The sequence below is a fragment of the Spea bombifrons genome, chromosome 5 (assembly GCF_027358695.1).
Source record: "Spea bombifrons isolate aSpeBom1 chromosome 5, aSpeBom1.2.pri, whole genome shotgun sequence".
Taxonomy (NCBI): Eukaryota; Metazoa; Chordata; class Amphibia; order Anura; family Pelobatidae; genus Spea; species Spea bombifrons.
Genome location: NC_071091.1, coordinates 73200960 through 73226775, shown reverse-complemented (window position 1 = coordinate 73226775; position 25816 = coordinate 73200960). Strand labels below are relative to the sequence as shown.

The 25816-nt window shown below is 36.4% G+C and overlaps 1 protein-coding gene across 1 annotated transcript in view; it reads right to left on the bottom strand.

The window, feature by feature from the left end:
- The window catches only part of RTTN (rotatin), a 67583-nt gene extending 42028 nt beyond the window's left edge, over positions 1–25555 (bottom strand). Inside the window, exons 1-21 of the mRNA XM_053468202.1 lie at positions 25452–25555; positions 24302–24370; positions 23638–23825; positions 22756–22954; positions 22457–22549; positions 22119–22212; positions 19311–19425; positions 18286–18436; positions 18019–18178; positions 14239–14420; positions 12482–12597; positions 11810–11980; positions 8440–8652; positions 6935–7047; positions 6366–6492; positions 5759–5884; positions 5088–5204; positions 4587–4723; positions 1930–2101; positions 804–903; positions 312–400 (exon numbers count right to left, since the gene is read on the bottom strand). Coding sequence (XP_053324177.1) covers positions 312–400; positions 804–903; positions 1930–2101; positions 4587–4723; positions 5088–5204; positions 5759–5884; positions 6366–6492; positions 6935–7047; positions 8440–8652; positions 11810–11980; positions 12482–12597; positions 14239–14420; positions 18019–18178; positions 18286–18436; positions 19311–19425; positions 22119–22212; positions 22457–22549; positions 22756–22954; positions 23638–23825; positions 24302–24332 — 2694 coding nt within the window. The 5' untranslated portion in view covers positions 24333–24370; positions 25452–25555. The remainder of the gene's footprint in view (positions 1–311; positions 401–803; positions 904–1929; positions 2102–4586; positions 4724–5087; positions 5205–5758; positions 5885–6365; positions 6493–6934; positions 7048–8439; positions 8653–11809; positions 11981–12481; positions 12598–14238; positions 14421–18018; positions 18179–18285; positions 18437–19310; positions 19426–22118; positions 22213–22456; positions 22550–22755; positions 22955–23637; positions 23826–24301; positions 24371–25451) is intronic.
- Between the last annotated feature and the right edge of the window lie 261 nt (positions 25556–25816).

Here is a 25816-nt window from a genome sequence, read left to right as displayed (position 1 = left end):
AGGTATTAGAGCTCAACATCCTTCTTCTTTGTCGGGATTTTTCTGGCAATCTGTCCACAGGCTTTGGTTGTATTTCTTCCGAGAGCTTCTATGGAACTTTTCATATAGAAAAAAGGTATTTCTCACAAACAGTGCAACATGTTTGCAGGGTTTAAAGGGATTGTCATTCCAAGCAGGAATCCAACATTTACCTGCTGCAGTCAAAAGTTACGGGCAAAGAAAAAATTCAGAACTCAATAGAACTTTCGTGCAAAAAATAAGTAATAAAAGCTCTGCTGTGCTTTCAATAATAACCAAACTTGTACACTAACCTTGCCGTCTTTGTGCACACATTTCTGTAAAATATTAACACTTTTCTCAGCAACTCCCATGTTTTTTAAAATGGGGTGCATCTGGAGATCTGCAAAGTAGATTTGAAAATACAAGTTATAGACAGACTGTTGTTTACAAGTATTTATTCTACAAATGTATTTGACGTAAAAACATGGTGATATTGTCCTATAAATGTATAATTACTACCGAATTTGTTCATTTCAGGACATTTTTTTAAATGTATTAATTTCATGATATCTGGCAAACAAAGGAAAAGCTTTTACACGAGACATGGGATATGCGTCTAAGTACCACCGCAGCAGACTAGGCTTTATTCTGGCCTAGGCAGATTTCACTAGGAGCCAATATCGCTTGAAATCTGCCTAGTTAAACTAAAGTTCTGCGCAGACCCCATTGCATCGTTTGTGAGAGTTAGCAATGAGAAAAAGGGAAAAAAAAATGCACACACTTTTCGTAACCAGCTACTTTACCTTGTGCAATAACCGCCAGCTGTTCAGCGGCAGATTTTTGAAGACTCATGTCCACTTTTTCTGACTTAAATATCTCAGCCACTTTTGTGACAGTTTCAGCCTACAAAAGTAATATACAGATTATAAAACTGCAGTTTTTATGAAGAAATTATATATTTCCACGACTACTACGCAACGCTTACAGGTATGTGTCATAAAAGATAATAGTCTGGTCGGCAATGTTCCATCTAATTTTTCTTAGTTGGTGTGCGCAGAAAATTTCTCTTGTGCAAAAAGTTTCACAGAGCAAAAATTTTGTGCGCACAATATCCGCGCCGCATAAAGTTTCCAAAAAATTATTATTTTTCTCTTTTTTTGGGAAAAACTGTTGTGCGCACAATTTTTGGACATGTGCACTCTCTAAAAAAAAGCTATGTGCGTGCGCACAAGCGCACAGCTTAGAGGGAACACTGCTGGTCGGGATCTAACTTACTGATATTTTTTTCCAGGCTAACAAATACTTTGGTACTGACGGTTAGTTCGAGAAAATTAAAGTAGAACGTTCACCTTTACAGCATCTGGGAAAACGAAACGGATTTATTCAAACTACCTATAGTTAGTGCTTTTTATTTATCAATCAGTGGAAGTGTTTGGAAGGAATAGCTGTGGCTATCTGTGGCTAGTATTTAAATTAGTTTTCCATTTCATAATGATCTCCATTCTTCTCACCTCTGACAAAGTCTATGAGACTCAATAAACTTGTTAAAGCTATACTAATGGACTGGAAAGAACAACTTAAGGGAGGCGTAATCATGCACATTACGAGAAAAATAAAGTTAAAAGCGCTACTTCCACGGAACAGACATAAGGTTTTAATATGTGTGTGTCTATATTATTGTATGTGCGGATAAGTCTCATGTAGCGCCCAATGCTTTTTTTTGCAGATTTTGATTTACATTGACTGACATTTGTTTTTCTTGGATTATAAACATTAAAATAACTAGAGTTAACAGCAATATTTTTGATAAACATTCTAAAAGTAGACATTTTTACTTTAAAATCAAAATGTCATTTAAAATTTTAGGTAGAGAATTTCACATAAATTAAATACCATATCTGACACCTTAAGATTTAACAATATCTTAACCTTAAATATGGATTTCCCACTGTCATCCAGTTTTAAATCTAATGGTCGTTCCAAGATATAGAGGCTGACAGCCTTAGACAGGATACTGCCTTGTAGTTCAGGACGCTTGACGTTTGATTCTTCTTCATTCATTAGATGGATTGATAACCACTTGATGGCCAATGAGCGTAACCTACAACAATTGGGTGATAAAAACGAGATTAAAAAAACACAAACATAAATAACACAGTGATTTACTAGTATTTGATCAAGGTATTGTTTAAAAAACTGGAGATTAACCCCTTCGCGACCTTTGCCGGTCCTGAACCGTCAAAAAGTTAAATAAGCTTAGAAAGTGATCAAGGATCACTTTCTTCGCTTAAACGGCCTTGCTGCAATGCCTCGATGTCGAGGCATTCAGCAAGGCCGAGATCGGCATCGGGGGCCATGTCTGGCCCCTCCCCGGGGCGTCAACAGCCGCCATACATTGTATGGCGGCGGACGCCCGTTTTAAAAGCGATCAGGAGGCATCCAGCGACACCAAACACTTACCTTTAGGTGGGCTGTGACCGCTCCGGAGAGCGGTCACAGCCGCAGCTGCCGGTGATCTTCGCCATCAAGTAAGATGGCGGCGGCCCGGGAACTACAACAATAAAGACGAAAAAGTTCGCTAGAGGGTCTCCAGACCCTCTAGAGAACTGGCTCCACTTGCTGGTTGAAAACAGGTACTGCATTCAACCATGCAAGTCAATGGAGCCCAGCTTTCTAATCACTATGTGATTAGTAAAATATTAAAAAAAAAAATAAAAAATAAAAAAATGGAAAAAAAAAAAATGTGCTAACATTTAAAAATAATTATGCAGTGATGTCACTAGATGAACCATCCAGTACCAGCACAATGTGTAAAAAAAAATATAAAAAAAGTATTAAAAAAATAAAAAAAATAAAGTTTATTATTTTGAGCAAGTGCTAAAATTTCTCAAAAATCTCAGAGTTAAAATAAAAGCACTTCAAATACCCAAGGGGTGTCTAATATATAAAAAAAATGGCTGATGGGGTAAATTGGAGTGGCCTAGCTCACAGATAGGGCATAGGTACAGACTGACCAAAATGGAGAAAAAAAGCGCACTTCCCAAATGTGGCATTTTAAATCTGAAACAACCCGACAAACCCATGCATGTCGGGTATCACTGCACTCAGGAGATGTTCCTGAACACATATTGGGGGGTTGTTTGACAGTGACATATACCAGAACCTGTATATCTATAACTAAAGTACAATTTGTGTGAAAAAAAATTACTATTACAAAGTGTAGTTCTATAATTGGTGCATGGAAAGGGTTAAAATAACAGCATTCGGAATACCCTGGGGTGTCTAGTTTTCCAAAATATATGGTTTGAATGGGTTAAATTGAGTTAACCGGCTTCAAAGATATTCCAAAGAAGAGATGGAGGCAGAATGACCAAATGACCACCTGGATTACGCATGCCCCAAAAGTAGCCTTTTACCAGCCAAACAATCTGACAAACCCATGCATGTGGGGTATCGCTGTACTCAGGAGATGTTGCTGAACACACATTGGGGTGTTGTTTGATAGTGACATATACCAGAACCTGTATATCTATAACTAAAGTACAATTTGTGTGGAAAAAAAAATAAAAAAAATTACTATTACAAAGTTTGACAAAGTGTAGTTGTATAATTGGTGCATGGAAAGGGTTAAAATAACAGCATTTGGAATACCCTGGGGTGTCTAGTTTTCAAAAATATATGGTTTGAGGGGGTTAAATTGAGTTAACCGGCTTCAAAGATGTTCCAAAGAGGAGATGGAGGCAGACTGACCAGATTTGTTAAAAAAGATTTGGAAATCATAAAACGCTGCTTGTACTTATTGCCCTATAACGTACAAAAAACAGCAAAAAAACATAAAAACATTGGGTATCTCTAAACTCAGGACAAGTAGTAGAATCTATTTAGCTAGTTTTTTTACTTGCTTTTTTAGGTGAGTAAAAGATTTTTCAAATAAAAGTCATAAAATGTCTTTTTTTTCAATTTTTCACCATGTTTTTTTTATTTTTTTTATAGTAAATAAGATGATACGATCAAAATAATGGTATCTGAAGAAAGCCCATCTTGTCCTGAAAAAAACAATATATAACTTATGTGGGTACACTAAATGGGTGAGGAGAAAATTACACCTGAACACAAGCACCACAAAAGTGTCAAAACAGCCTCGGTCCCACAGGGTAGAAAACGAAAAGTGAGCCCGGTCCTTAAGGGGTTAAATTGTTCTGGCCATGCTGTACAATGCACTTGGGAAACAAGGACATTTCATGCAAGTCTGAAAGTGTTTTTTGCCATGTTGTCATTTTTAACATTAAAAAGGGACACTCAAGCCATTATATGCTCCTTAATGCATATAATAACTGTGTGGTCCCTTCGATTTTTTGTGATGCAATTCTGCAGAATACCCTATATGTGTCTGCCTCTCTCCCCACCCCCAACTATATGCCATACAGGAAATGTTTTCAGCCAAACACTACACCATGCATATAATATTCAACCCTTCAGTAAGCTCCACTGGTGCTTCAGCTGTTCAGACCCCAGGCGGGAAAGCTCTTCAAGCAAATAAAAAATGTAAAATATACCATTCAGCCCAACAAAAGGTATCCACTTACGCATTTTTTTTGGCAAACATTAGTCGCAGAGCTGCCCTAAGCCTAGTTGTTTTGGGGGTGACTCCTTCTCCATTTTGAGATGTTTCACATAATGACAGGATAGATGAGCCCAGTGCGTCTTCTGTGTCAGCAAAGCCCTAAAGGGGGGAAATTACACATAAGTGGGTACTGCGTTGTTTTGCCCTATCTTAAGGGAAATCATATTTTATAGTTTTTTTCAAGTGCTGGATCGATCCTTTTGGTTTTTTTTGAAATCATATTTTATGCAGGATCTGGTTGGAGCCAGGGACAGGTACATTTAAAAAAGTGATTTTAGGAAACGGATCCTGGTGATTTGTCCATTTTTGGTTATCATGAGCTTGTACGGCAAAAACCATAAACATATTCTACAGTATTATGGGGGGAAAATGTAGGTTGAGATGCATGTGCTAAAATTTCGATATCAAAGAAAATGATTTGCAACAGAAATATTTATACATACAACATATCAGCAAAATATACCTGTAAAACTGATAAGACAGGGTACAGAGCATCAAGAAACTTGTTCCAAGTTGGTGCTGTCATGACAAGGCGGCCTTGAAGTAAAAAGGTCAATATACTCTTAGCAGTTGAAGATATCTGTAAAGTATAAAAATTAAAACATTAACACTTTCAGTTATTTATTGGGTTCATCCAAGATTATTAGAAACATGCAGATAGCAGCATTACATTTAAAAATATATTTCTTCTATAAGTTTAAATTGAGAGCTTTCAACTGAAAGTGAAATCCCCATTTAATAAATACATATGTGAAATCAGCCATTAGATTTTTTGGGGGAATATTAAGGAACATACAGAAGTGTGACTATGAAAAAAATTGATCTAAAAGTAGTAAAAACTACTGACACCTATTTAAAAAATAGAAGCTCCAGTGTAAAAATATGCACACATTAATACTCTTAAGATCCCATAGAACAGCAATATAATGAACTTGCTCATTTTACTTTACATTTTTGTTGGTATACACTACACAATTATTACTATTTAAAAAAAATAATCAAGCAGTGCCTTTGACAGTGGATCATAAAACAGATGACAATATGCATGACAAATGTTCATGTCAGAGCCTTCTAGGAAGTTGGGTATTCATGCGAACAAAAAAGCATACGAGTGTATCAGTAAAATAACAATACCTCAACGTTGGAATCTTGAAGGCCAAATGTGCATATTTCATACAGTACGTTTGGTTGAAGTAAAAAACGTACACCATGGCAGATTGAGGAAACAGTTTTGGTAGCATTTTCAATTCCAAGGGAATCCTGTAAGTAGTTAAGAGTTATTACAGTATTATTGTCAAATGGATTGTATTAAATAATGAATTTGAAGCGTATTTTAAGAACAAATCAAACACTACCCAACACACAGTAGACAAATTTAAGGAGGTTAAAAAAAGGCTGAGCTAAAAATAACTAAAATATGATAACCAATAATTTGAAATAAGCTGCTATAGTGAGAAACTCTTCAAAAGTGCATATAAAAACTCCCCTACAAATAAATCTGCAGTAGTGGCACTGGCTGAGGAAGCCATGGACCGACACAACGCATCCCAGTGAGCCTATTTGAGCACTTTATTATAATAAATGTTACTAAATGATTAAATGTTTTGATTTAAAATATATATTTATTGAAGAGCCAGTGCACATTTCCACCATGGTCTACGCAGGAGAAATGTTTTTTTTTCCCAGAGCCACCCTGGAGACATAAGGATAGACAGAGCAATACAGGATTTAGCAATCTCACCTTTACAATTTCAAGACAACATGTATAAGTTTCAGCTTTAATTGCAGACACCCAGTGGGACAACAGGCGAAGCAGTACTTTTTGACTTTCCTCCAGGAGTACAGGACCACTCTGTGCAGATTTATATCTGTTCATAAAAGAACACAATTTTTAATGATGTTAACTCCTAAAAGAAAACAGACCTTTAGGAAAGTTTATATTGTTAGTTTAACTTTAAAAAAAAAAAAAAAAGGAGATAACGCCTACAAACAAAAATAGCTAAATGATTGAAAAAGGATTAGTAAATTAAAGAAAGAAAAAAGACATAGGAAAAACCAGTGCTGTATAAAACTGGCAAAAAAAAAAAGTTTTTATTCTATTTATTGGTATTGGCTGACCTCTGGTGGCTTTAAGTGCAATGCAGCATTCTTTGGTATAGAATACTTTCATACAAATGATTTCAGTACTAACGTCATATAAACAAAGTGTCAATCAGATACACACAATCACAAAATATATTTCATTTTGGGCCAATTAATGCAAACCTTATGTTACGTAGAGCCAGGCAAGATTATAACAAAATTACTTACATGTCTGAGCAAATGCCGATGAATTTTCGAACAAAAGGGAAGTGTTTATGGTATGGGAGGCTTGTGAGGGCTTTCTCTGCAAGTTCCACCAGTTCTAAAAAGTCTTTTGCTCCCTTAAATAAGGGGAAACAATTGTATATACATACATTAACATACACACACATCATAACAATAAGGAAATTCATAGTTTAAAGTACATTAGCAAACCGGGCCAGTCCTAGACCAAATATCACCCTATGCAACAACACTCTTCTGGGAGTAGGGGCCCAGGTTTCTTCTTCTCCCTCCGTAAGAAGACAGGAGAATTCACAGCCTAAAGCTTAAAGCGTGAATATAAGTAGATCACGTCTACCAGGATCAACACCTTAACATTAATTTGTTAGGCTAAACAATGGCAGTCTTTGATAGAAAGAGAGGACAGTCAATTGCTATTCCGTTCTTGAATGACGACTACCTTTGACCATCAGAGACAATTAAGGCAACTGCAGGAGGACTATTAGAATTAGAGTGCCGTTCCTACCGTTCTCCTGTAGTTTATACATACACTGTATATATATATTTGGGCAAATACGGTAAATGTAGACAGAACAAGTCTTACTGTAGAAATATTACAGAATTGTACGCACGCAAAACTATAGTCTGTGCCAAGTTGAGATTCTGTGAAATGTTTGAGTTTTCATACAAAAAAAGTTGCGCTTATGTTAAAAACATGCCTTGGTGTGGATTGTGTGTGTGTGTTTGGGAGCAGGAGTTGATTTCAATTGGAACACAAATAAGGAGCAGGTTTCCCAAAGCCAGAGTGGCTGCCAGTTATGGTCCAACATGTAGAAGTATTGACTGTTGTGGGATTTGACAGGGGACATAAGGCGCCACAGAGTAAGAAGAATCAACCTTGAAACTTGTCAATCAAGAGCCAGAAGACTTTATGACAGGGCTATTCAACTCAATCCACAATTAATAGATCACTATGAGTGGCTGCTTTCCCGAAGCCATTGCACAATCTTATTTTATTTCTATGTTTATTATGTCTTTTAACAGTATGTATTTTAGGCACCTACAGATCTGCTTTTCCCGTATGGATTCTAACAGATCACTGTACCACGGAGGAAAAATATAATTAAGTTACATTGTAAGCTCATTTGAGCAGGGCCCTTCTCACCTGTTTCTGTAAGCCAGATTGTTATGTTATATATACTACTTGTTATTTCCTGTCTAACCATTGTACAGTGCCACCGAATAGGATGGCACTATATTAAGCAATTTATAATAATTAGAAAATGTATTTATTACCTGATATTTAAACATACTAGCTAATTACTTATGTGTCTGTTAATGTTAAGAAGACACAAAATGATGATGCAAACACACAAAAAAAATGTCTGCATACATATGCAACCTTGCGCATAACGTTTGTAACTGGTCTCAAGAACATTCTCTAAAACTAGATTAATTTTAAGTAAATAAATAAATAAAATGAGAGGTTACAGCTGAAAAATAACACAAACCTCTTTGCTAGAACAAGACATAAAGGTGGTTGTACATTCAATTGAATAGGCCACCTCCGAGGCTTGTTTATAAACGCCATAGTCTTCGGAATTTAGCTGCTCCATAAAAGCTGTTACAGATTCATGAACGCTGGGATATGCAATGCGGAAAGGCAGGTCGAGGGATATGAGAAACAAGGCATTCATCAAGCTCTCTGGCAGAACATCATTTGCCTTAAGATAGAAAGAGGAGAACAAATGTAAAAACGACACACGCAATTCTTTTCAAAAGTCCAGAGGAGGACATCAGCTGTATCAATGCTAATCCCAGATTAAGTAGAAAGCCAGTTATGTCTACAGTAACAAGATGTAAATATTTCATTGAGAGACATTGTATTTAAATATTTCATCGAGACACAAAAGACGGAAAATCTCGCCTTCAGTGTGCCCAGTGCAGTTCCCTAAAGGACCAATTTGGAGACGCTTGTTCAGTAAGGTTTTCTGTCTCCTACCGAATAGTGCCTGTGCTGATTATAATTCTTTGCCATACCGTAAAGTCTTCAGGAATCATACTCACTAAAGGGAGTCACTTTTGTGACTTAAATGTGCTTAGCACAGCACGTATTTTCAATGACTAGGAATATAAGCAGAATTCTAACCAATCCACTCTGCCCTCATTATTTCTACATTACTGGAGTGAGGCCATTTCCTTTTAAACCAGGAGGGTTTTGTTTGTCCTTTTAATATTTGCTCTCCAAAACTAGATGACACATTAATCATTTTTATGTATACATTAACCCCAAGTATTGAAGCAAATATATTAACATAAAATGTGTCATATCCTATACCGATATGTATATGTAGCAGATGTGACTAAAGATGGATTTGAGGACCATCAAGCAGAAACGGTTAAAGGCACTTCAGTACTTGCAAGATCTCCTGCTGTTGATGTTGCCTATTCCCCACGACAAGATAAAAGTACAAACTAAACACAAGCTGACTGCATAGACATCAAAAGCAGGCAGAGGGCAGTATATCCCTGCGTACAATAAGCATTTGATGTTATGAACCAATAAATACAAGCTTCCTTTTAAAAATCAACAAACCAATATATAGGTTGTACCATGGTGTCCTATATTTTGCATAATTACTGAGCTTGAGCAAATATCTAAAAATAAATTTAGTAGATGTTTTTCCACAAACATAAATACAGTTCTAATAAGGGTAGAAACAACATTCTTAAGTTAAATCTAAGTGCAAATTAAATTAAAATGGATTTATTAAACCTACTAATGGTTTGTGCCCATCCCCCAACACACACCTTAGAAAGGCTTTTAACTATGAAGAATAATCATGCTCCTGATAACCGGATGTCGAGATGCTTGTTCTCCCATTATATAAATAAAATGGGTGTGTAATATATTATAATTATATATTATACATACACACTAACATATAAACATTCTGTAGAAGTTCATTGGGACAGGTGTAAAAAATTCTGTAAAGTAAGAATGCTTATGAAAAAGATAGACACGTTAATAGTTTAGCATTTAACAAAATGCAAAGTGAGGGAACAGAAGAAAAATCTAAATCAAATCAGTATTTGGTGTGACAGCCCTTTGGCTTCAAAACAGCATCAGTTTTGCACAAAGTCAGAGATTTTGTAAACATATCGTTTGGTGTATGATTAAACAATTATACCAAAAAGGTGGTAATGATCATAAATAAAAATGTAGGTTTTAACACAATCGTTAACTAAAACAGAAACAGCAGTGTAGGAGGAGGGGAGTAACTCACTAACAAGGAAAACTTGCTGAAGACAGTTTCATGTCATACACCATGGCAAGACTGAGCACAGCAACAAGACACGGGGTAGTTATACTGTGTCAGCAAGGTATCTCCCAGGCAGACATTTCAAGGCAGAAAGGGGTTTCCAGATGTTCTGTTCAAGAAGTGGTGGACCATGAAACCTTAATGCAGCAGATGAAAAACACATCATGTCACTTTCTTCAGCAATTGGAAGATTTCCAGAAAAGCCATCAGCTCAGCATTGGCAGAAGATAGTGGGACCCCACTACTACCCCATCTACTGTTTCTAGAATTCTGGTCAGAAGAGGTCTTCATGGAAAACTTGGGTCAAAAACCCAAACCTCTGACGAGTAAACAAGGCCAGGCGACTCAACTATTCATGAAAAAAAAGGAAGTGGGGAGCAGAAAAATGGCAGCAGGTGATGAGTTGAAATATTTTGGCTGTAGGAGAAGGCAGTTTGTTCGCCAAAAGGCTGGAGAGCGCTACATGAATAAGTGTCTGCTGGCAACAGTGAAGGATGGTGGAGGCTCCTTGCAAGTTTGGGGCAGCATTTCTACAAATGGAATTTTGGTCAGAATTAATGGTCTCCTCAATACTGAGAAGTACTGGCAAATATTTATCCATCAAGGAAGTGATTGTATAGTCCCTACAGAGCTTTGATCTTAACATCACTGAGTCTGCCTGGAATTACATGGAGAGAAAATTAACCAAGGCTGCCTAAATTCCCAGAACTACGGTTAATTGTCCAAGATTTTTGGAATAATCTACCAAGTTCCTCAAATAAACTGTGCGCAAGTGTACCTCGAAGAACTGATGCGGTTTTGAAGGCAAATGTTGGTCGCACCAAATATCGATAGTATTTAGATTTTTCTTTGTGTTGCATTTTGTTAAATGATAAAATAAACTATTAACATGTCTTTTTTTTAAATCATTTTTACTTACTGCATATTTTTCACAAAACAGCAACCTAAAAAAACAGGATGCATCTAAATATATATCACCAGTAGTAAGAAAAAAAACCCTATATAAAAACATACTTACTCCTTGTGATATAATGACCGCACAATATTTTGTGTCCTCTTATTTTTAGGATGTTATTGTGTGTTTATTTTATTCATCAAAAAACAAGTCCGCAAACACATTTTGAATTGTATGATAAGATTTGGGTCAGTCATGTTAAATCGTGTAGCAAAGTTAGATATATTAAGCACAAGGAATACTTGATAAAAGAACTACTGTCATCTGTGCTAATACCAGAACGTCTTTAATAACTCCACGCAGATTGAAGAGAAATTTACTGTGAAGGCACAAATACATTGCTATTTGGAGAGCCGTTACACAATGTTTTCTACCATACCGACAAATCATAAGAGGTAATTTAGAGAAGAATGTTGTGACACATAACAATTTCCCAGAAGCAAACTAAAGCCTAAAGTGGCCCACACTGCTTCTCCAGTTTTAATGTGCAGCTGAGAGATGAACACTGTTGCAGCCACCATGGGATATTAATATTAACTAAAACAATGTTGAGAAAGACGCCTAAAAGGTTTCCACTTCTCTGGACTGTTCTTCATCTCTTACCTTTTCCACAGGGAGAAGCGTTTGCAGAAGTCGCATTGTAAAAAGAGAGATGCTGATAAAGGCCATTCTGTGGTTCACAAGAGAAGGCTCTGTCAGCTCAGAACCACTTTTATTCTTATGATACAATATTGCTTCCCCAAGTGTATCCAAGGAAAAACGGAGTTTGCATCTCTGAAAGATGGAGAACACATTGGGGGGGGGTGTTATCACATTACTGAAATAGGTTTAAAATCACATTCAATGCTTAAATGTTTAATAGGCCCTGCATGTTCAAAGACAGCAATCTAACAAAATCATTTGTAATCAAGTTTTTATTTGGAAGCTGCGTTGCCCATGCATAACCTTTAGGGCGGAAATGAGAAATAAAGGTGTTATTGACATTGCTGTTTTGTTTGTCTTTCCTGGTTTCCGTGACAACTTGTGCTCCTAGATATGCCTTTAATAACACCGAGAACAAATAAGTGCTTTCTGTGCATCTTCCGATTGTACATTTAATCTGGAAATCGGTAGCCAATATTAGAATTTAATTGATGGTCAGCTAACCCAGAGCCTTGCTTCTGACTAAACTAATTACTTCTAGGACACAGCAAATACAACCTTAAGAAAAATATGTATGTCGACAGAATGCTCTCGTACACATAAAAAAAGCAAAATGCAATGTTATTTTCTTACCAGTTCTTGTCCTATAAGACTTGTATCTTCCCAAACGTGCTCTGATATGGCATCATTAAGCAGTGCCACGCTTTCACTAAGCAGTTCAACAACACGCGTAATCAGTTTCCTTTTATCTGTAAATATTTTTGAGCACACAAATCATTTAAACAAAGAAATCATGTTCCTAAGTAAAAATTGCATGAAGACATCTCCCACAATTCGTATTGACCATGTGGATAGGAGCTATCAATTCTAGGCTGTACTTAAAGCAATCAACAACATGTAAGTATATTTGTATTTACAGCAGGTTAATGAACATAATGCTACAGGGGCATGTCTGAAATATTTAAAAAACAGCATACAATTTCTGTAAGATTAATAACAAATAGGAACAACAATACTTTTATGACGTTGGTATTTCCCCGATAGATTTGAAGGGTTATTTTGCTGTTTTGTTTTACCATTTCTGACTGGAAGTCCCTTTAAGCTCTTTATAGACCTTATGAGCCTCTCTGGTTCCCTTATGATGTCAATTTCTTTATTGCTATTTTGAAAAAATATTTGTTTTTAACTTTTATTTTTTAAGTAAAAACTGGGAACTCTGATCCCTACTGCAGCCAATCACACAGCCGTTAGAAAACCCTGTGTTCCTGATCACAACACAATGATTGACCAGGGGTGGATAGACCTCCTGGCCTCGTCATTCATGTTATCGGAGTCTCTGGGACAGGAATTATGGCATACAAGCAGTATTGACGTGGGACTGCCATTATACTTCATCTGCCAGATGATGCCTCTTACTAGCAAGGAAGACTCCAGACGGTTAGACATCCTGATCTCTCATATACCAACAGGGAAATGTGTCTGCCAGTGCCAAATATTTAGGGCATACTATTTCATCCTATTCTTTTAGGATGTAATTGGGTTTTAAAAATAATAATTAAAACATGGTTAAAAACATCTGGTATTAGTTTACATAAGAGGAAGTGTCAGTTGCTTCTTATTAGATAGCATCCCAGCAACACCGGGAAGCTGTCTTAAGACAGGCAACACAGACCGCATTAAACTGGCTATAAATGCACTCTACTCTGTCTGAGTAAAACATGTTTGTCTTGACACGTTAATGAAACAAGAGAAAACTGGAAACAAAAAATACATAGATGTGTATTTACAAACCAGCATTTCAACTCCCCAGACCCCAACTCCAGTGTTGGTCACACATACAGTACAACGTAATTAAATGCGATGATCCGTTTAAAGTCAACTCTCTCTCTAAAAAAAAAAAAAAAAGCAAACACCAGCAGCACCACAACTCTTCCTCCACTTTATTTTCATTTACTAAAATAACACAGATGATGTTATTTTTAAGTGGTCTGCAATACATAGAAATAACATGTTCATTTAAAGCGACAATTCACCACCTCTGATAGCCCCACTAGAGAGGAATTCATGTTAAAGTACTTTAAAGATAATCTAGAGCAGGGGCGTCCAACCTGCGGCCCTCCAGCTGCTGCAGGACTACATCTCCCATCCTCCTCAGCCAGCCCCTTAGCTGAAAGAGCATTATGGGAGATTTAGTCCTGCAGCAGCTGGGGGGCCGCAGGTTGGACGCCCCTGATCTAGAGAGTGAGCCCACGCATTAGCGGGGGGGGGGGTTCACCACAGAAATTTAAAGGGACATCTCAGCTATCATATGCATCAAAGTTTATATGACGACAGGCGCGACTCTTTAAATATACTTATCCTTTACTACAAAGGTGTACAATTTTGCTCACCTGATTGTAACAAAGTTGCAGCATTTTCCAAAAGTGAAACACAGAACTGAGCCAGGCTGAGCTGCTGAAACTGTGACTCTAAAGGATCCTCACGTTCAATTTGTTGAAGGTCCTGGTGTCCAATATCCAGTGGGGACCAGGGAGCTGTCCTGGAGATTGTATGGGCCTGAATACTGTTTCCACTGTATTATTACAAAAAAAAATCCAATAAAAAAGTTAACCAGTACACTTATTTTCAAAATTTGTAGATTATAAAAATAAATCATATAATAAAATAAATATATATATAATGATAAAAGGGTGAGGTCAGTGTGAACATTCCACCATTTACCAAGGAATTGCTCCAAACTTCACACATATTTATTCTTTATACATATACTCCACTTTTGCTTATTTTTGGCTCAAGGCCAGATCATCAAAAGCATTGAGTACCACGGGACTTGACAAATCCCAGGAGCCATGGCTACTAACTTTTTGTGCCATGTTATATTGATGAATACAAGTGTACCTTTTTTAGGCTCCTGAACAATATAAAGCAGGCGCCTACACAAATTTGTCCAACCCTGCATTCCCATAAAACATTGATATGTTGGTCAAAATGTAAAAGCACTTTGCTTTTATATTATAACCTATTGTGTTAGATAAAGCATATTGTTACGTAACTTATAGGGATGTGCAAATTTACTGATAATACTCAAAGCATGAAACTATGTATTACTTTGTACATTACTTGAGTTGAAATTGTACACATACCAGAGGTCTGTAAAAACCTTAAAGGTTGAGGGAAAGACCCTCTTGGAAACGTGTTTATTCTTTTAACCCCTTAATGACAATTGCCGGTCCTGGCACGGCACGGAAAAGCATGTGCTTTACGACAATTGACGTGCCAGGACCGGCACGTCTTTAAACGGGTGCAGAAAGCGATCTACTATCGCTTTCTGCACCCAAAAAGCGTTGCTGAATGCCTCGACCTCGAGGCATTCAGCAACGCCGCGATCGGCACGAAGGGGCCATCTCTGGCCCCTCCACGGGGCGTCAACATCCGCCATACTTTGTATGGCGGCGGACGCCCGTTTTAAAAGCGTTTAGGAGGCGATCGACGATCGCCTCCTAAACTTAAATGGTGTCGCTGGAATGCCTCGATCAGGAGGCATCCAGCGACACCAAACACTAACCTTTTGATGGGCTGTGACCGCTCCGGAGAGCGGTCACAGCCGCAGCTACCGGCAATCTTCGCCATCAAGGAAGATGGCCGCCGTCCTGTAACAGGAACCAACAAATTTTAAAATTTAGCTAGATGGTCCAGACCATCTAGAGAACTTTGGCTCCACTTGCAGGTTGAATACAGGTACTGCATTCACCATGCAAGTCAATGGAGCCCAGCTTTCTAATCACAGTGTGATTAGTAAAAATAAATTAAAAAATAAAATAAAATTAATAATAATTAGAAAAAAATAGTAAAAAAACAGTAAAATGTAAAAATCATTTCCCACTGATGTCACTATCAGGGGAACCTCCAAGTTGAAAAAAAATGTTAAAATTTTTTTTAAAAAAAATAATAAAAAAAAAATATATATATATAAAAAATATATTTTTGTGAGCAAGTCCTAAAGTTAGCATATTAGCTTAAAACAATTCTCGCATGGAAAGAGTTAAAATACTGGCATATTAAATGCCCGTGGGGTGTCTACTTTTAAAAAATGTATGATTTGATGGGGTAAATTGAATGGGCCAGGTTCAACAACGTCCCAATTAACACGGGGGGAAGGATGGCCACACATCTAATTTCCAATTAGAAAAATGCACATGTACCAAATGTGGCCTTTTAGTTCCCCCAAAAAATGACACACCCATGCATGTGGGGTATCACTGCACTCAGGAGATGTTGCTGAACACATTATGGGGTGTCGTGTGACAGCGGCATATACCAGGAGCTGTAAATTCATACATAAAGTAGGTGTGTGGGGGAAAAATACACACACAAAAATATTACTGCAAACTTTGAAAAAATGCTGGTGGTAAAATGTGTGCATGCAAAGAGTTAAAATACCAGCATTTAAAATACCCTGTGGTGTCTAGTTTTGAAAAATATATGGTTTTGTTGGGCACACTGAAATGGCCTGGCTCAAAGATGTACCAAATAGGGCATGGGCAGTGGATCCAAATGCCAAAGTTCAACATTGAAAAAAGCGCATGCCCCAAATGTGGCCCTTTTGCCCCAAAACAGCCAGGCAAAATCATTCATGTGAGGTATCGCTGTACTCAGGAGATGTTGCTGAACACATATTGGGGTGTTTTGTGATAGTGACATATACGAGAACATTTTAATTCATACCTGAATTAAAATGTGTGTGGAAAACCAAATGCAAAAAAATGACTACCACAAAGTTTGACAAAGACTGGTGGTAGATATGGTGCATGGAAAGAGTTAAAATACTAGCATTTGAAATACCCTGGGGTGTCTAGTTTTCAAAAATATATGGGTTTATTGGGCACACTGAAATGGCCCGGCTCAAAGATGTACCAAATAGGGCATGGGCAGTGGATCCCCAAATGCCAAAGTTCAACATTGAAAAATGCGCATGCCCCAAATGTGGCCCTTTTGCCCCCAAACAGCCAGGCAAAATCATTCATGTGGGGTATCGCTGCGCTCAGGAGATGTTGCTGAACACATATTGGGGTGTTTTGTGATAGTGACATAAACGAGAACATTTTAATTCATACCTGAAGTAAAATGTGTATGACAAAACAAATGCAAAAAAATGACTACCATAAAGTTTGACAAAGACTGGTGGTAGATATGGTGCATGGAAAGAGTTAAAATACTAGCATTTGGAATACCCTGGGCTGTCTAGTTTTCAAAAATATATGACTTGATGGGGTAAATTGCATTGGCCGGGTTCAAAGATACCCGAAATGGCACAAGGGGGGAAGAATTACCAGATTTGGAAAAAATGGCTTTGAAATAGCAAAACGCTACCTGTACTTATTGCCCCATAATGGGTAGAAAAAAGCAAAAAAACATAAAAACATTGGGTATTTCTAAACTCAGGACAAATAGTAGAATCTATTTAGCAGGTTTTTTCATTACCTTTTATAGATGAGTAAAAGATTTTTCAACTAAAAGTTAGAAACAGTCATTTTTTTCTAAATTTTTCACCATATTTTATAATTTTTTTAATAGTAAATAATATGATACAATCAAAACAATGTCATCTAAAGAAAGCCCTTCTTGTCCCGAAAAAAACAATATCTAATGTGTGTGGGTTCAGTAAACGGGAAAGAAGAAAATTACAGCTAAACACAAGCAGCGCAGAAATGTTAAAAAGGCCATTGTCACAAAGGGTACAAAAAGTAAAATCAGCCTTTGTCTCGAAGGGGTTAAATGACGCTTCCATCTTGTGAGTGACAAAATCTCTCTTAGTGGCGCTTCTGACTGCTCTCCAGAGAGCGGTCACAGTGCGTCCTGGGGTGAGTGTTTGGCGTCGCTGAATTCCTCGCTATCGAGGCTTTTCAGCGGCACTATTGAAGCGTAAATCGTTGATCGCCTCCTAAACTTTTAAAACGGGGGTCCGCCGTCATACAGTGTATGGCGGACGTTGCCCCCCCCCCTGGGAAGGGGCATTACAACAACACCGTGAAGTGTTTAACTGCATAGGTTAAAGAGAAAAATTACCCGATTTCAATCTGACATTTCCTGACAAATGAGAAATTCACAAGCAAAGTAATGACATGATGCCATTGTTTGGAACAACAGGGGTTTTATGGCAATTACATTACCTAGAAGATGTGGCATCTCCATCTTGCCCATCTCCTCTAAGGCGCTGACTTGCACGCCCCAGCACAGAGGGGCGGATTTGCTCATTTGCAGGAGAGGGATTCTGAGAATTTCGACGAGCATCTTGGCAATACAATACCGAAGAATTTTGAGAAAACACTTCTGCAAAATAGAGAAATAACATGCACACAATTAAAACATTTACAATAATAGAGATGAACAGCGATCTAAATGCGTTTGATTAAAGCTTATTACATGAATATTCTTACCTTGTTTTGTGCTTACAAATCCTGGGTCCCTATGAAAATTCAGTCGGTTTCTGAGCAATATGCACAACTGAAGCAAGCAAGAAATGGACTGGAATGCCAAATGCTGCTGGCCGTCTGTTTCGGATGCCAGGCCCAGTAAAGACAGAAGACTCTAAATTATATTGTACATATATAATGTTAGTGACAGACTGAGAAGAGAACCTTTATAAACTTGCTATGACGAACAGCTTTCATATATTTTCATGTTTAAGAAAATGTTATCAGAAAATATAAAAGAGCCCCTCTAAAATTGTTCACCACTGACTATGAACTTCCCCATATGTAAATCGTCCTAACACTGTGGGGAAAAGTCTATAGAACAGCAAAATGTATGACCACTGTCTGCTAACAAGGATGAACTTGAGGTATCACGGTGTTGTTCCAACTGATGTCTACTTTTCTCTTTATTTGAAACTTTTTTTTGAAGTTCACTTGTGATAAAGTAATTGGTTTAATGACAGCTGCAAATAATGAAAGGCTTGTTACTTATTCATCAAACAGCAGGTCTTTGAAAGTCATCTTATAACCCTTGTGTGAACTTATACATTTTTCATTACTCAATGGATGCAGGGCAATCTGCCCATTTAGAATCTGTTGCGCAGATATGCTTCTCATCAACCTTTAAATTAGCCGTGTACTTTTAAGCCTATATGCATTTATAAAGATTTTCATAACGTGCTGAAGATGTGGAGTTTAACAAAGCTTTATCATTGTGTATGTGTGCTCTAACTTTGATATCATAAATATAAATGCATTTAACCAAATAATGTGCATATTTTCTATTAATCTGACTATACTTTATAATAAGGGTAAGAGTTTTTGTGAATGTATAGAAAATATATGTAACCGCAGTATTCTCCAGGCAATGGTGCTTCAGAATTCCCATACAACATCTAGTTGATAGAAATAATTAAAATTATTTAACACATCTAAGAGCTTATGTTTTTAATCAACCTAAATAAATATGTTGCTAGCTGTCAGCTCACCTGGACTATCTTTGGTCTTTGTAGAAAGATTTCAGCAGGAAAGTCTTGCATTACAACATCCTGTAATAGTTGGCAACTTCTCCAGATCAGACCTTGATTACTACTTTGCAATGTGCTTTTAATGTGTTCATTATTTTAAAGAGAGAGATTGAGAAAGAGAGAGACACACACAAATGAGACTGTTTTAATGAAACACAGAAAATAGTATAACATAAGGATTTTTCACTCTACAGTCTTCCTAAGTGCTTAACACATTCTATAAATAATGCCGCCCAAGATCGCCTAGGATAAAGGATGCTAGATCTGAAAACTACGGGTGGCAAATTTACAAAAAGACAGGGAAAAAAACGCTCTACAACACAGCTGCCCATTGGGAGCGTTGGGATAATGTATAAAATAACATCAGCCTGGCTACATGAAAAATGTTCCAGTCATAACCCAACAATGTCCAATCACACGAAAAATGTGTGCTCTCAAACAGGTATTAATAGCCTACTTCAGTGAAGGGATTCTAGGCTGTCATTAACGTTTAACAAATTATCTTTTTCTAAACATATTTATGAAACATTCTTTATAAACAGAGTACATCCTATTAAATAATGGTTTCTTTTTTTTTTTTTTTTTTTACAGTGAACAGTAAATGTCTTTTGTAGTCATCACTCATGGTAGTAAACACTTGTAGGTTATTTGCTTTACCAAGCCAAGCAATACCATAAATACAAAAAAAAAAAAAAAAACGCAAACCCAGCAAAGTTACCTTTTCTGACTTTCTGGGGAAAAAAGGAGCCACAACATTTGATATTTAGGTGTCACAGTGGATTACATGGGAAATGACAGAAGAGCTCCAATTATAATCAGAGAGAGGGGTCCACAAAACAAAAGAATACAAACAAGTGGTTCTGTCTGATTTTTTTTTTCATTTCCTTCCATACCACAAAACACATCCATGCAACTATTGGTTAAGACCATATTGAATAAGGTTATATAACTCTTCCAAATGGTACAAACTTTTGCTGAAGGAACATTTAAAACAATATATTGCATTTGGCGACATTGCATCTTCAACAAACACCAAGAAACATCTAGAAAATATAAAAGTGGTGCTCGCACACACAGGATGCCACTTAGATTAACACTTTAGCCTAATTATTCATTTTCATTAAATTACTCTTTATGTCCTTTTTACACCCAGTTGGAAGTGTTTTTCCCCTAAACCTATCCATAAATAATTGGCGAGACAGTATCAAAAACTTAGCAAGTAGACCATATCGACCTAACCTATGTAAAAGGGAGTGTTTCTTTTTTAACTTGTAGAGCAATACAAAATAATGTGAAGTCAGAGGCATGCAATTATTGATCAAGCATAGATTTTAACAAGATTACAGATTATATATTGTAATATGGTCTTAACCAATAGTTGCATGGAAGTGTTTTGTGCCATGGAAGGAAATTTTCATATACACTATGAAAAAAAAAATTAGACAGAACCACGCATTTGTATTGTTTTGTATTGTTCTGTCCGATTATAATTGGAGGTCTGTGACACCTAAATATCAAATGCTGTGGCTCCTTTGTTCCCCAGAAAGTCAGAAAAGGTAATTTTGCAGGGTTTACTGAGTTTTTAGTTATATATATATATATATATATATATATATATATATATATACATACATATACACACACACATATACTGTACATCTCCAGATCTCCTTTGGTCACAACCATACTGTTTTATGAATAGAAAACAACAATTCATCATTCCTCCATTTACATATTATGGCACTGGAAGGAATTTAAAATTCCCGGAAGATATTCTGCTGCCATTTGAGATTTAAACTAGGAATTAAACAGCTCTGCCCATCACAATTGACTTACCGTTTTTATATAATACAGACTTAAATGTCACTTCCTAGCATGGCTAAACAAAAATAACATTTGGGAATAAAGGTTTATGAACAGCATTAAATCTCCAGTGGTCATAACAAAGTCACATCATTCTTAGTATTTATTTGTGGTATCGCCTCTCTGATAACGACACATCTTTTTAATATTTGCTTTGCTAGAGGGACTTGATATGCATGTGTGTGCTTATAATGATATATATATATGTAAGAAATTAATCAATTGAACTCAATTACTTTCAGTATGATTTGCCAAAAAACATAAAATATTCACAATGTATATTTAGTTTGCAGTTAAGGGATTACCCTTTCCACTCACAAAGAGGAGTTCTAGCAACAAGAAAAAAAAAAAACGGATTTTGAAAGATCCATCTTAAAATTATCCAATCACAAACTGAACCAATTGGACTCATTTATTACTTTCATTACGATTTGTAGGGTTTTCCCTAGCTACCGACGACTTTTTTAAATCACTGGCTCAAAGACTCAAACCAGGCTCTTATGAAAGGGAACACAGATACTTAGCACCGAATGTGCATCTTCTTAAAGCAGTTCAACATTATTGGGTTAAGAAACGAAAGCTGATTGATGCCAGGCATGTGTAAGCATGAAGGCCTGTTAGGCAGGGATTGGAGCCTAAGTAAGAATGAGACAACTGAGAAATCTTTGTTTTTTATCATTATATAATGTTTAATATAAAATAGCTTTTGCTTTTAGAATCCATGCTATAAAACAAATCTGTAATTGAAACTTTTGCATAATCAGTGCTAATTTTGTGTTTACATATTTGCCTGTTCTATTATCTGCAGCTCTTACACAATATTCAGAAAACATGAAGCTCAATTTCAAATCACAATAAACACATGTACAACAATACATTTAAATAAAGATACATGAACAAATGTACCTTTCATTTGATGAAAGAACATGTCTGTCTGTTGTAGTCAAGGTCAGCCAAGGAAACGTGGAGTACTTCAAGCAGGTGGCAGGAGAGTAATTTACTGTTTAGATGTAAGATAGTTACACCAAAATAATTACTAAACGTACTCTTAAATCAAGTAGGAATTAAAGCAAAAAAGTAAAACACTAAATATCTTTGAATGCATAATTCCTTAGCAAAAATAGTAAGACAAACATTATAGTAATGTAATATCAATTATAAAAATTAGAAATGTATTGAATAATGTCCAATCCCATTTTCCCTGACCATTAAGCTACCTCTAGATAAAGTATTTTAGCGCTTACCACATGATTGCTCTGTGGATACACTGGAATGCTGGAGCACACAAGCATCCTGATGAAAATATCCATCAGTCAAATCTGCTTGATGTTGTATAGCTATAAAGCAAATACATGTGTTATTATTCATGAAGAAGGCTTTGGGAAGACAATAATCAAAAAAGGAAGCCTGAACTCTCCCAGTTTTTTTAATTAATTAAATAATCCTATTTTTAACAACATGTAGATTATAGTCCTTATATATGCAGTCTTTTTCTTTGTTAAAAAATAATAATAATTATAATTAAAAGGTAAAATAGTATTACCTGCAAAATTGTAGGTTGGCAAGGACTTCACTTCATGACTAGATGATAAGCGATTATTGGAAATATCAGTAGGAAGAAGGAAGAGTCCATCTAAAATACCATCCACTAAGGCCTGAAGGTTTGGTTCCACATTTGGCCGTAGCTGGGTGAGGAAATCTACAGCCCCTATTTCAATCATCCATTGAGCTGCTGAGGAATGCTATAAATAATAAAAAAATATATATATAAATTATATATATATATATATATATATATATATATATATATATAAATTATATATATATATATATATATATATATATATATATATATATATATACATATACATACACATACATACACACACACACACACACACGCTGGGGAATTAAATATAATTTATTCAAACACAAGTGTGGAAAAAAATTCTACTGTACTAAGATAATGTTGTTATTAAGCCTCATCAGCTGTTCAACAAGGTCACCTTTTGTATAAACTAGTGCTGTATCCCTAGGTGTTCATCATGACAAAATGAGCAATAAAAGAAGTGTTTTAATATATTTTTTACCCATAAATACTATGACAGTACTTGCATCCCATGGGGATAAAGTCCTCATTTTCTAATAATCTTAGGTTACTTGAGCTAGTGTGATATATATATATATATATATATACACACACATATTTACAGCTGCACTTAATTGCATTAAGACTATTCAATATATTACAGTTAAACGCACCACTTCACCATATGCACAGCTCAAGCATCCACATTACAAAATCAGTATCATTGTGAAAGACAAGACAAGTCTCTGGCATACATATTTTACAAATTCAGAAGACAATTGTATTTTGATTAATTATATCAAAAGCGTAAACGACCTGTAATTATCACCTCCTCACCTTAACCAACTTATTTAGCAGTAGTAGAACATCTTCCTTCATGGGAACTGCCGGGAAATTAAACCATTGTAGTAGATGGAGAAACAATGGCTTCTCTTGGACTAGATCCACAAATGACAGCAGATTATGGTCCAGTTTAGAGAGAATATTTTTAAGTGCTCTTTCTCTAATTTCAACCAAGTGATGAGCTGAAAAGAAAATTATATAAGACAAATTAAATGGTACCCCAAATGTATGCATTTCCAGCTTTTCATTCCATATTGTAAACAAGTTGCAATAAAAAAAAAAAGTATTTGTTTTCCTCAAATATTTTAATCTGCTTAAGACAACTAAATCATATAAATTTAGCAAGCTTATAAAAATTATTCAAAGAAGCTAATTTGGTTAAGCTGCAGTCTGTTCCAAAAACATGGCTAGAACCAGTATGTTTTGATAGACGTATTCATATTTTAGGTGTTAATTGACCAAAACCGTACCAAAAAGACATCACATTATTTAGAACAGGTCTATGTGTCTGTAACAAACTATTCTTTTTTTTTAGATATAAATAGATGAGGCATTGATGCTATTTTGATTTGTAAATTATTTTAATTCCAAACAAAAAGACATTTAGAGATAAACTCAGAAGAGCTATATGGGAGAATATCAAGATCAATAATGTTACCCAGTTTCTTCACTAATGCAGAGAGATCCATGATTGCTTGCTCCTTCTACCCTTTTGTGGGGGTTCAAGCTGTGCAAGAAAGCACACACAATATTATTACCATATATACACACAGACTGATTGACATATAGTACGACTGAATCCTACTATCGTGCAAAAGTGTTATTATATTATGCATTACCTGTAAACCAAAAGCTAAAGTTAGGATATTCGCTGTACATGTTACCCCAAAAAAGCAAACAACTTTTGATTAGCAAAATGTTAAAGTATTCTATTTTTTTGGTGTTTACATTTAGTATAGCAAAATTACAAAGTTAATCCTGTGAAACAGGTTGGAGTAAATTATGAATTAAACATTAAAATATAAACCCTAGAGAAAGAAACTCAACTGGAAAGCCTTAATTAAGCTGGTTTTCTATAATTTGTTTGATCATCTGATGAAAGATGGGACATGATTCGGGTTTAGTCACTAAAAGGTGATGGTGTATTTCAACTCTCGCGTCGCTGTGCATTATAAAGGTGAGCGTCTGCTGCGGGAAGAGCGTGGCTGGCCCTGTATAATGCATAGTGCAATTATGCATTACGCAGGGCTAGCTCTGCCCTTCTTGCTGGAGAAACCTCAAGGTGTGGGCCCTTCCTAATGAATAGTGAAGTGAGGTGGTTGGAGCTACAACTCTCCATTTAGTGAATAATCACTTTGACTAACCATGGCAGAAGACGAAGTTCACTGGTGTTTTAGAACTTGTAAACTTTACTAAAGAAATCCCCACTGATCGTTCTGAAGGGTTTTATATGAGAACACAATGGAAGTGGATGATGTTTGTCATCCTGACTCCCATCGTGCAGTTATGCTGAGGCTTATGCAGGGTTCTTGTTCCAGTTCACGAGAAGGAACCGGAATACTAGTTGTCTCAAGTATACGAACTTATTGGTGTTAAAACCCATATTACAGGGCAGCCCATAGCCATACCTCCAGTCATAGACAGATAACACTCATGCTATTCAGTCTTTAGCAACTCAAAGGCAGTCATGTAGGAATAATATGAAAACAAAGTCACATGTTAGCTGCTGAACGGCACATATCTGTAGACCTAATGCTTACAATATTTGAGTAGAATACACTGCCGTTTAGAGATTCTGAAGTACTCACCATCCCGCGTCAAAGACCCGAATCCGATCGTTGACGGCCCGTTACCATGGCGTTACGTTCTAACTGCTACCTATTCCCCGCGACCAATAATAACTAAAAGAATTCCCCGCTCCGGGACAAAGACCAATCGGACTTTTTCTTCCGGAAAGAGGCGGTACCGACGCGATGCAGGAAAAGAACGACAGAAGGCCAGACAGGCATCAATACCCGTGCTGTGGAACGGAGCGTCGCTTATAAACTCAGAACGCAAAGCCCTATAGAATTAATGGGTTGTGGGTTATGTAGTCCGATAGCTAACAATTAAAAAGGAAGATATTCGGAACAGTTAGCTGTACTGGAAGGTCCAAAATCTGACAAGCCTTGGT